This window comes from Phalaenopsis equestris, unplaced genomic scaffold (assembly GCF_001263595.1).
Source record: "Phalaenopsis equestris unplaced genomic scaffold, ASM126359v1 Scaffold000237, whole genome shotgun sequence".
Classification (NCBI taxonomy): domain Eukaryota; kingdom Viridiplantae; phylum Streptophyta; class Magnoliopsida; order Asparagales; family Orchidaceae; genus Phalaenopsis; species Phalaenopsis equestris.
In genome coordinates, this window is record NW_018164679.1 from 742004 (window position 1) to 754266 (window position 12263).

Below are 12263 nucleotides of genomic sequence, written 5' to 3' on the forward strand. Positions count from 1 at the left end.
AGAGATGAAATAATGATCAATTATTATAACAAATCCAAGGCATAGATCTAAAAATTTGCATAGTTCAAGATCAATCACATCAGTTGGGAAGAAAGCCACGTGACTAAAATGCTATCCAGATTTGTTTGCTTATGGAAAGAGAAGTTGTAAGAACTTGGTTGACCGATTTATCCCACAGAGGAATCTCAATACGTCAAAGCACTTATGGGCCATAAGGACAGAAGATAAATCATTGTATCCCAAACGGGCAATAAATCATCAGCAATCAATCCATCGAGATGATACCAATGAAGGCAAAAGGAATGATAGGGCTCAACAGAGATAGTCAAAGGAAGGAAAGATTAATCTCTATCAGGTAGAGGTATCTGGGTAAAGGTACCACAAATTCTGTATCCCATGCCACTAATACCCTATGTCTACCTAGTCTTGAAGGTAGTCGAACCAACACATCTTAAGATTCCTGGGCAACAATCTATGAATTGCATCGTCCACAGGAACCTCTGTAGCTCTAAGGTTAAGGGAATAAAACTTTATCCTATGATTGGTAAGTGGAACTCCAAGAGGTGGACTTTTACCTGTCGAAATGGCAAGGATGTCGCTAGAATAAAGGAGAAAGGGTGGTTCAACTACAAAGCTAAAAATACTAAAAAAAGAACATACACCCCATATGGGTCGGGGAGCCATCAACTAAGCGCACTGGACAACCACATAAGTAGAGATCTATGTTGAGTCTGTTGAGTTGGAGAAACTAGAGGGCCTGTCCTTGGGACATGAAAATGATCCAATTATCTAGAGCAATCCATAGATATTGTGGAGACCTATTAAAATGTCTTAGGTGATATCCATGCTATGCAACTTATTTTAAAACTAGCCCGAAGGTCATGCAAGAAAGTAAAAGTAAGTTTAAAAATTCTAAAAATTTTTAATCCAAAATTTTAGTTTATCTTGAATCTTTTATTATGATTTTTATGTAGAAAATTTATGATATTAAGGTCCTTAGTGGGCCTAAATTATAATTTTCATAGAATCCCAGATAAACCAGAAAGAAATAAGCAAAACAATCTAAGCACGCAAACACACAATAGAAAGTACAAGCACTCTGAAATATATAAAAGAGACCAGTGTCGCTGGGTCGTTGACATATCCTAGGAAAAGAAGGAAAGACGGTCATAATGCACATATACATGCCCGGTCCTAGATCTATACATCAATATTAAATTCAGACTTATGGTACGGGACACGAGCTGTCATTTCTAATCCCCTTAAAACTCATGTCGGTATCTTATATCTTATATATACTTTGTCTAGGGACTCTATCAAATACATTTAAAAGAAAAAATAAAGGCTGAACTTGCATGAAAAGTAGCATTGGCGAGAACGCTAATAAACATGCAATGTATAATGAGTCGTGCCTTTTCATTAAGAGAGCAAAATTGCACCGGCGAAAAAAAGGTTAATAGAAATCATTACATGCTCCCCCTTAATGATATATGTGTTTGCATATATATAAGAACGACTCCCTATAGAAGAGCACCCTAATATACTGTCATGCATATCTAGCATATGAGCGCACCAAAAAGCAAGAAAATGACGCATGGCTAGAACAAATAAACCAACAAAGAATAATAGCCAGAGGTGTTAAAAAAATTAGCTAGCATTATAGTCCTAGCCTAGCATACCGTTTAACAAAAAGTCTCATAACCAGCATCTAAGTGCAGGGTAATTCTCCGAGTACGTATGACTTTGATGAGGTCGTCACACCGACCCTATACGAAAGATCCAAGTTTTCTACAAGCATCATTTTAAAAGTTATAATGAATGTAATATATATATATATATATTGTTTTCAAATTAAGGGCTATTAAATGTGGGCAAGTAACATGCAAGGTGACATGAGTCATATCCCTTGGATTCTTAGCACAGTTATACTCATGTCAATCTTGAAGTTTTAACTTGCATTGTTTATCGGGGTCTACCTGACAAGCAATGATTGTTAAGACATCGCGACCAATACAGGGGCAATCGCCTATCGAACCTGACACACTATCTATGAAAGCATGCAAATGCAAATGTGAACAATCATTCACAAGAGTGGTGAGAGTGAGTGTCATGGAGGCAGGGACTCAGGAGAGAGCGTGTCGTAGAGGCAGCGAATCGAAAGGAATTGATGTGTCACGAAAGCAGTAACCTGAAAGATGTGTGTGTCGTGGAGGCAACAACCAAAAGAAATGAGTATGTTGTGGAGGCAGTGCCCCAAAAGGGTGAGTGTGTCGGGGAGGCAACGACTCAGATAGGTGGGCATACCATGGAGGTAGCAAATTCTTTCAAGAGATGGTAGTGCTCTATTTATATTGTCTAGAAGAGGACACTCAACAAATAAGAAAGGAATTCATACCACTCCATCGAATGAGCCTAAGAGATTCTCTCAATCGGACGACGTTTGGAAAACATTTAAGTATTTTAATGATGTCAGAATTAAGCAATTTTGAGCATGTTGGATTTGTCTTTTCAAGGCGCTCGATTTGACTATAAGCTTGTCAGATTTGAAATTTTTTTGACATTCCAATTATTTACCAAAATTAGTTTAATGACTTGATCTGGGCTTGATTTGACTCGAATTGGATAAATTTTGATATCATTGGGTCAGTCTCATCGGGTCAGTCAGTTTGACTATAAGTTTGTTGAAATCATAGTTTTAGATGATTTTTAATTAAAATTTGAATATCTCTTATTCAAAAAAATAATCACAAAATTAGTGTCATATCTCAAGATTCATGCCAGATGATAAATTTGTTGATGACATATAAATTATGATACTCCTTGCAACTTAATGAACCTATAAATACAATTAAAAAACCATCAAACTATATCACACAAAGTTTGTCATCATCTAATCAAATATTCAAATATTGAATTACACGTGGTATATACTCAACACAAACACATTATATAATCCGAGCATTTGCACATATCTAGTATTTAACTTCAAATTTTGCATTGATGCCGCCAAAATCTTCCATATCACATAAAAATACCAGTATTTTAATTTTATAAATTGACATACACATCCTCATACATAGATAAGACGGCATATATGTAAAAATATTAATGTTTATGTGTTAGATATATAAATGCAAAGGATTTCAGTGATATTGATGTATATCTTGTTGTATAATCTTATGGTCAAATTGTTTTAATACTCATTGGCCACAGACAGAATAAACCACAATGCATATTATCATCAAACAAAATTGTGTGCTTGCTCCTTAAATAAACAATTCTTTTGCAATGTTGATTTGTCAAGGACATGGTTCCATGACCATATAAAACAACAAAAATGACAAAGCTTCTTCAACTATGCCTTGTAGATAATATATCCAAAACTAATTAAAAATTATTTTTGTAATTAAAATGAATTTTTCTGCAGCAGGTCAATGCTCATTAATTAAAATAAATTCAGATAAAAAATGGTTTTTTTTTTCTGTCCCAACTACAGCCTGTGCCTCTGCCTTAACTCACCCCTATCACCCTCCACAATATTTCTTATATAAGATATTTGATAAAAGTTCCTCATCGAGATTCCCTCTCCCTCTCCCTCTCTACCTTTCTCTCTCTCTACCTTTCTCTCTCTATCCCTCTCTCTCTCTCTCAAGATCAGCAGCTAAAATAATGATATTTAGTATAGAAATGAAGAGTCCATTGAATCATCAGGATAAGACCTGCTTCCAAGTGGCTTCATTTAAGCAGTCTACGTATGAAGGAAGGAAGAAATTTTTATTATACTCATTGATCAATAAATGAAAAGTAGCCATGTTCTATCTACCAATTTAAAAAAAAGGAAAATATTTCTTATGACAAAAAAAAAATGTTGAAGAAGGTTGTAAGATTCATCTCTCTTGAATCTTTCTGGGACATCAGGTCTCTTAATATCGTTCGAGGATTTACACAAATCGGGAGAAACATGTACGATAATGGTGAAAGAAGAAAATGGATGTCTTTAGACATGTGTTATGTATTCCCACAATGATCCTTTCTCGATAGAATGTAGAAGTTGATCTAATGAAGAGGAAAGAACAAAATTATTGAGTGAGTCTGAAAGAGGTCACTACCCCACCACTATTTTTACATGGTAAGAAAAATATTAAAATATGACTTGTATTGTTTGAAATATGCCCACGATTTTTCGATGAAAAGATTACAACATGGGTGGCAGACTGCACGTCAATGAGGACATGACATATGTCAATCTTTAATATTAGTCTCGATTTTTTTCCTTATATCAACTCGGCGTATGAATCTGACTGATCAACCCACTAGGTGAATCTGATAAGTCAATCTGTTAGGTCAACCAGCCAGGCCAATCTGGATGGTAGATTTAATTAATCAGCTAGGTTAATCTGACAGGCTGTAGTTGGTACAAGACATATGACAAATTGACGTATAAGTAAAGTGGGTCATCTTAGCAAATCATTATGATTGTTTCTTCTTGAGTAGATGTGTTTGTCAAACCTATGAGGTTTGCTAGACGAGTACTTTGCCCTCAAACGTTGATTTATGTTATACAATCTTTGTTAGGGATTTCTACATACATATCGCCAAATTTTTATGTATTTACATGTGTGACACTTGAACTTTACTTTTTACACTTATGTTTTGTGAATTTTTAATAGCACATAATATATGCTATTATTTTAACTTTTAAATATGAAATAAATTTTTTTATGCACATATAAAGTGGCACATTTGTAAATTGAAATTTATGTGTTAGATATGTAAATACATAAGGAATTAAGTGGTAGGTAAGTAAATCTTTTTTTACTATTATTAATGTGGTGGTTATTCCACTTCAAATATTTAAAAATAAATAATGTGAAATTTTATGGAATGAGATAAATTTTATGACATGTTTTTAGTCAGTGCACCACGCAATATAACTGAGCTATAAATTATAAAGGAATAGTTGGAGGTTATGATGTGAGTCCCGATCATCCCTCATCTACCTATAGTTTGAGTTCCACACTCTACACTCGAGGGGAATCAAACCCCAAACCAGAGGAGACTTACAACTGACGAACAGATGTCCGACCAATTGATTTGAGTACGCAACACTATAGATATATATATTGATATGATGTATATATATAATATAATATATAATACTACAAAAATAGAGCAAGATAAACTTAGTACAACCACATACACTAGAACACATGAACAAACTACAAACTAACACTCTGAACAACTACCATCCAGCCAACCACAACATAAAAAGCCAAAACTCTGCGCACTAAACATGAAGCAAGCACCATACAAACTATTCTTCATTGATCTCAAGCCGAGATCCCTTATTATTCATGGATGCCCTTCTTCTTCCTCACTATATATATATATTCTTTTGTAAAACGAGCAGAACCGCCAACCACCCTGGCTAGCAACCCGTCAGGTCTGGGTTAAACCCATCCGCCTAACCACTCAAGTACCACTCCAAAGGGGACTTGCACTGCTGAAACAAATGCTCTACCAATTGAGTTGGGAATGTGGCGCACACGCGCGCACACACATTAGAGAATTATAATTAAATTTTATTCTCTATAAAAAATAAAGATTTAAAATATATTACAAAACTATAAAAATAAGAGCATATTCATTGTGAAATTTCATGATGTAAATCGTTCATTTGTATTCAATATATATACTTTTAGTTTTATTATTATTTCTCACCAAAAAATTTTAAAATTATTGTGAATTTTATATGAGAAATGTTGAAGCCTAGCTGTGCCAGTAGATGATTAACCAATGTCAGCTTATCTTTTTTAATGAATAGAAATAAGATAAAATGTGAAGGGTGTGTTTGGAGAAAAATTATTACGTCCGGAGTCTAATGGAATATTCTTCTCGTATTATTTCACGTTGGTGGTATTTATGTGTTATTGTGTTATTATAACACCAAGAATATTCCCAGAACATAATAATACATGAATACCACCCAATAACACCTGAATAACGTGAAATAACATGGGGTAATACATGAATACCACCCAATAACACCTGAATAATGTGAACGTGAAATAACATGGGGGAATATTCCTTTGTGCTAAAATAATTTTTTTTTTTAATTTTTCTGTCATCTTCACGTGGCGTGATTTTATTGGACTCCGGACGTAATATTTATTCTTGTTTGGAAAAATTTATGGGCCGACGGGCTAAAAAATTTATGGTTTAGCTTGGCTTGGCTTGTTTATGACAAACCATAAGAGATTACTCATAGAAATTAGGTGAGCGGTAGATGAGTGTGGTGGATGAGTGATAGGTGGTAAGGTAGGTGAGCGGTACGTAAAATTCTTAATTAAAAAGTAGACCGGGTCTCCACATTACCCAACATCGACTTGAGGTGTCTTATACTATAGATGTCAACCAACAGACCGTGGTACGCGGCACAAATGCCCCTTATATTTGGGAAAAATTTGCGTACGTAACAAGTACGCAGTGCTGCGTACATTTCGGGGTTATTGGGAGGTTATATGATGGTATTATGGGTATAACACAGATGTAACCTCCATATAACCTCTCTATAACCTCCTTATAACCGAAATATACACAACCCCGCGTTCTTGTTACGTACGCAAATTTTTTCCCTTATATTTAACTCCAGAATTATCTAACACAAAAGTTTGTGTATGAATGTTTATATGTAAATACCCCTAAAATGCATTAGAATTAGTTTGTGTTAGACATGTAAATTCATTTTTTTCACAATAAAACACCAACATTAATGTCCTCATGTCATTTTCACACGTAAAATAAGCTAAAATGAAAAAAAAAATGATTTTGTAAAATATATTTTTTTATTTATAAACAACCAAATCAGTCCCTATAGCAATCATAGCCATCACTTAAGAATTAAACATTTCAAATTCTAAGAGCTCATGTCTTGTCCACAAAAGAAATGGTATTATTATGCACACACCATCAAATCTTTTTTATTTTCAAATTTAGAAAAAATTACATACATACCACATAATTCTAGCGAATTTACATATTTAACACCTATAATTTGTTATTTGCATTTATACCACCTTGGAATCATATATCCATTCATAAAAAAGATATATTTCACTTGAAAGAGTTAATAATAGTTGTATTCTCAAAAATGCATAGTCACATTTATACGAATGTTTAGATGTTAGATAAGCGAATACATAACAATTAAGTGGTATGCATGTAAATATCTCTCATATTGAGGGTCTATTTTGGGCAGCTGCAACTTATTGAATAATCTGCTGATAAGCAATGTGCGGTGGCAATTACAAATTTTTATTTTTTTGGAAAAGTCAGATAGCTGTCAGAAAGCTGTCACAGCACCTAGATATGTGTGATATGAAAATGTTGTTTTTAATGTTTTGAAAACACATAAGTTGTCAAAACACAATTTACCCAAACAGACCAGATGCGTTTTCAAAATATCACCGCACCAAATAAGCTGCCCCAAACGGACTCTTATACCCAAAAACAATTTTTAAACTAAAATGCATATTTACAAGATGTGATTGAAAAGATGGGAAATTGAAAAAAAAAAACAAAAAGTTAAGATTTTGGTGTGAATTCTAATATTTGAGCGATCGGGGCAGAATAATATGAAATTTACAGAAATAAAAAAAAAATTAAATGTTAATAATGAAATTGCCTGAAAGATAAATTACAAAAAAGACCTATTTCTTCATGAAATTAATCTTTAACAGAACAATTACAAATAGCAACCGTGTTGCTTCTTGATATTTTCCCACATAGATGGATATGAAATTACTACTGTTACACATATGGTAGCATTATGTCCATTTTCCTCTCTAACCTCCTTCTTAAAATAATTAGAATTTTAGCCTGTTCCAGATAAAATTTTGAAGGTTAAGAAAGCAGTTTTGCTCTTCTTGATGGGACTTCATGGTAGATAACTGTTCATGATTTGCAAGCCTTCCTGACTCATCTGCTGTACCTCTGAAGGAGATAAAATTCTGATGCAGCGAACGCAGTTGACAAATTCACTGAAACATTATAATAAGAGCATCAGAGAAAAATCTTGGTATTTATTTAGAAAAATAAAAATAATACTGAAAACTAGAAAGAAAACATGCTCAAAATCAAACTAAGCTCTGAAGTCTTCTTTATTTAGTTTTTTCTGTTTATAAAGAATAGAGGAGGCAAAAGAGATTTTGATCAATCATTTGGCTTTTAATTTGCAGGAGAATAAGTGTACACAAGTAATGTACCAGCATGAATATTGAAAACTTCTAAAGGCTAATAAAGAGTGTGGCAATGACAAGATGGGACCCACATAGAACTGTTCGGAAATTCGTCAAATTCGTCCTCACCCACCCGACGTATTTCAGCTGGGGAAGATCTGACCCGATACCGGATTAGAGCAGAAAAGCCAGCACAAGGCCGGTCGACCCATTTTAACCTCCCGACCCAAGGCTGCTCAGATTGTCAGAACATTCCAACCGACTACTCAAGTGGGCTACGTCCCTCGAACGGCTAGCAAATCACAGGCAGTAGCGGATTTTCTAACGGATTTTTCAGAGCAGGAGAGGACGGACGACCGACAGATCAATAAGAGTGGCTGTTGTACGTAGACGACACTTCGAACCGATCCAGAGAAGGATTATGACTAGCTCTAACAGCTCATCCGGGGAACACTTGTATCACTCGATAGTGGTGGAATTTGAGCTAACAAAAAACCAGGTAAGTTATGAGGCGCTGATTGTCGGCTTACGTCTTTGCGCATGAAATGAATGCACGATTCTCGGTCGGCAAGCCCATTTTTCAGCTAACAACCTTCTAGCCCAAGGACACCCCCAACAGTCTCTTGGTCGGACAACCATCCGACCCAAGGCGGCCTAGAGAATTAGTAGGACAAGAGCCTATTTTCAAGACCCCGACCCTATGTAATGTAAAATGTCTATAATACCCCTCTATTATGCTTACTTTATAGGGATGCATATGTAATCCACTAGTCCCCATTCCTATAAATAGGGGACTCATTTCATGAATAAAAGCTACATGATTTTACCATTCAAGGTTGTACTGTCACCCTCTTTGTTCTCTCCATGCTATATACCTAGCCACATCTCTTGAATAGTTTTGAATTAAACAATAAGTTTGTTTAATAATAAATGATGCATTTAACTTTTTTAGCATATATTTATTCTTTAGGAAGATTTACATAAATGTCAGTTATAGCCTATGTATTTACATATCTAACATCTAAACTTTAATTTTTACATAATGTCACCTTACCTATGCACGAAAAGACGTATTTCACTTTTTAAACGTTAACATAATGGCATGTTTTATGTGATATGAAATTTTTGGCTGGTATAAAAGTAAAAAATAGAGTTTAGGTGTTAGATACGTAAATACATAGAAATTGGGTGTTATGTGTGTAATTGCCCTTATCCTTTTTAAAGTAAAAATATGTTTCTACTGTTTAATTTGGCTAAAACATTTACTTCTGATTTACGATACAGTAGCTCGTTGTAATATAAAGTATCTAACACATGCAACACACAACAAGCACCTATCAGATGTTTAACATGTCATAATTCCATCCTATTAAGAAAATAAGAAATATGTTTTTATATGATAATGTTGTATCAAATATGTATTTATATTGTTTCAATAATCTTTTACTTTTGTAATGCATTATGATGCATGAGCAAAGCTATAATAAACTCCATTATTAGAAAGAATGAGCTCACAATAACTCGAATCATAATGAACAAGAAAGGAAAGGACTTACTCCCATGGATCATCTCCGACAAGAAGAACATCATTCTCTTGATCAACATAAACAAGCTTCCATTCCGAATGCTTCGGATCACCAGGTTGACCTAGAAGCCCAAACATGCGTACAATGGCGGATCTAAGTTGTTCATAATTCTGAAATCGTTTCAAATCAATCGATCTCCCGACGGATCCGAGCTTCTGAACCTACTCCGATCATGATTAACACAAGTATCAGTTCATAGCGATCAAAACAAAGCTTTTATAGAATAAATTACAGGGAAATTTACATACATATCACATAATTCTTATGAAATTACATATCACACCTAAATTTTCATATTTACATGCATAGCACTTTGATGCTTTAAAAATATGCATGAAAATGTGTATTTCACATTTAAAAAATGATAATAGTGCTATTTTTTATGTGATATTAAAGATTTGAGTGATATGTGCGTAAATATGAAAGCTTAGGTGTGAGATATGTAAATACATAAGAATTGTGTGCTAAATTATATAGTCATACCTTGGTATATGTCCTCAATGGTTTCATTCCATGCATACCCAAATAATTATAATCATTAGCATCAATATTCCCAGATGATGCTCCAGCTGAGTTATCAGGAAGATCCTGAAAGGAGAAGATCTGAGAGTCTGCTAAACTGGTGGAGGTCAGCTGAGATTGGAGGTCATGATTCATGGCGAAGCAGCTAAATGAGTCTTCCAAAGTTCCAGGAAAAGTGGAATTTTTTGCCGCACTAAACTCCTCTAAAACTGTAGATTCGCTATGAAAATTGCTGCAAGTGGCCTCATTGGAGGGGTCTCTAAGCCCACAGAGTTCCAATAACTCCGGAGAAACATTTTCTTCGATTCCAGATTTCAGGTCCTCAGCATGAGATGACACGGGGATTTCTTCAGATGAACTTATCTCCCTATAATCGTAGGCCTCTTCGGCAAAAACAGGCATAAATGTAGGAGAAAAAGTATCAGAAAATGAGGAGAACTGGAACGGATTGAGAACTTCAAAATTATCTGATAGAAATAGATTATCTGGTCTAGTGCTGGAGTTGTGCAGAATGTTTGGAGCAAGAGATTGGTATAATGAGTGCTGCAGCATTAAATCTTCATTACCTGAGCTCTGATATAATTGACATTCTTCATAAGGCAGATTCCTAATCAATGAATTTGATGATCCTACATTTGATGGCTCAAGCTGCTGCTGGTCAATATGAGGATCATGAAGTCTGTTTTCAGAAGCTGTAGAATTTATAAAGTTTTCATTTTTATTGATTTCGTTTCCAGGAAGTGTCGCAAGGCTGAATCTTTCAGAATTTCCTGAGATTTGGCTCATATCAGATGTAGTTTTCATTTTATCATGTAAATGTTCAGACTCCACGTCAGTTTTTTCTTCAACTGAAACATTTTCACATTTGTGTATATGATCATTTAGCTCGTGGCAATTTCTCCATGCAGTTTCAGCTGAAAACTGGGTTACTACCTTTGCCGCCATTAACAGACCTTGCTGCTCCGGACAGTAGTAGATATTCTGAGATTCTGATGGATTGTTGTCTTCAAATGGAGATGCTTGTTCCGGCGGCCCAAAAGACGTGTTATTCTCCTTCATAGATATTTGGGTTATCAACTCTTCGTGCAACGAAGCGGCTTCTGTAGCCATGAGAGTTGGTAAAGTTGAAGATGAGGTTGCGGAGAAACCATTGGTTTTAATTTTTTGTAAAATAGTTGCAAAGACTGACTGCTGACATCCAATTTCACTGCCAAGATGCGAGCTTTGTTGTTTGATTGTCTTCTTTATAAGATGTTCTGAATCAAGTTTTGATTGTAAGGTATGTAGATCGCCATTTGTATAATCCTGTAAAAAATGCTTCATATTTCCAGCTCCAAAATCCATTCCTGCCAATGTAAATGTACAGAAGTCGAACAACAAACTTAAAATTCTTAATTTGTAATCAAAGCAAATGGATTTGGAGAGAACTTAGTTTGAAATATATATATAGATATATATATTAATATTTGATAATTAAGGGACTTAAGATGGCTGGCACAAATTAGATATGAGGGCTTTGGACATGAGTGATGATATGAGCAATACTTACCCATTAAGCCAGGAATACAATGTCTTTTCAAACTAGGAGGGAAAACAAAAAGGCTTTCAGTAGTCTCAATCTCCCATATACTAACTCTAGCTGGTCTCTCATCATAACCAAGTTCATCCCATTCGACCTGATGTTAAAATGAGACAAAAAAAAGTTAAAAGCCTTAAAGATTTGGGTTGTTATTGCAAAATTGATTGTAGTGCTTTATTAATACTTTGTGTCAACCGACCTGTAGATTGCGCCACTTAGAGTTAGGCCACCTTAACGGATCAAAATCACTAATTCCTACTAAGGTTCCGACACACCTGCAAGTGAAAAGGTGATAAGATGTTAAGATAATCAGTTAATAAAAGCAATATGCAAAACTAT

The 12263-nt window shown here is 34.7% G+C and overlaps 1 protein-coding gene across 1 annotated transcript in view; it reads right to left on the minus strand.

Moving 5' to 3' along the window:
• Nucleotides 1-7714: 7714 nt before the first annotated feature.
• Nucleotides 7715-12263, minus strand: part of LOC110023973 (auxin response factor 5-like) — a 29814-nt gene continuing 25265 nt past the window's right edge. Inside the window, exons 11-15 of the mRNA XM_020723654.1 lie at nt 12124-12199; nt 11895-12021; nt 10307-11691; nt 9794-9984; nt 7715-8039 (exon numbers count right to left, since the gene is read on the minus strand). Of these exons, the coding sequence (XP_020579313.1) occupies nt 7937-8039; nt 9794-9984; nt 10307-11691; nt 11895-12021; nt 12124-12199 (1882 nt within the window). The 3' untranslated portion in view covers nt 7715-7936. The remainder of the gene's footprint in view (nt 8040-9793; nt 9985-10306; nt 11692-11894; nt 12022-12123; nt 12200-12263) is intronic.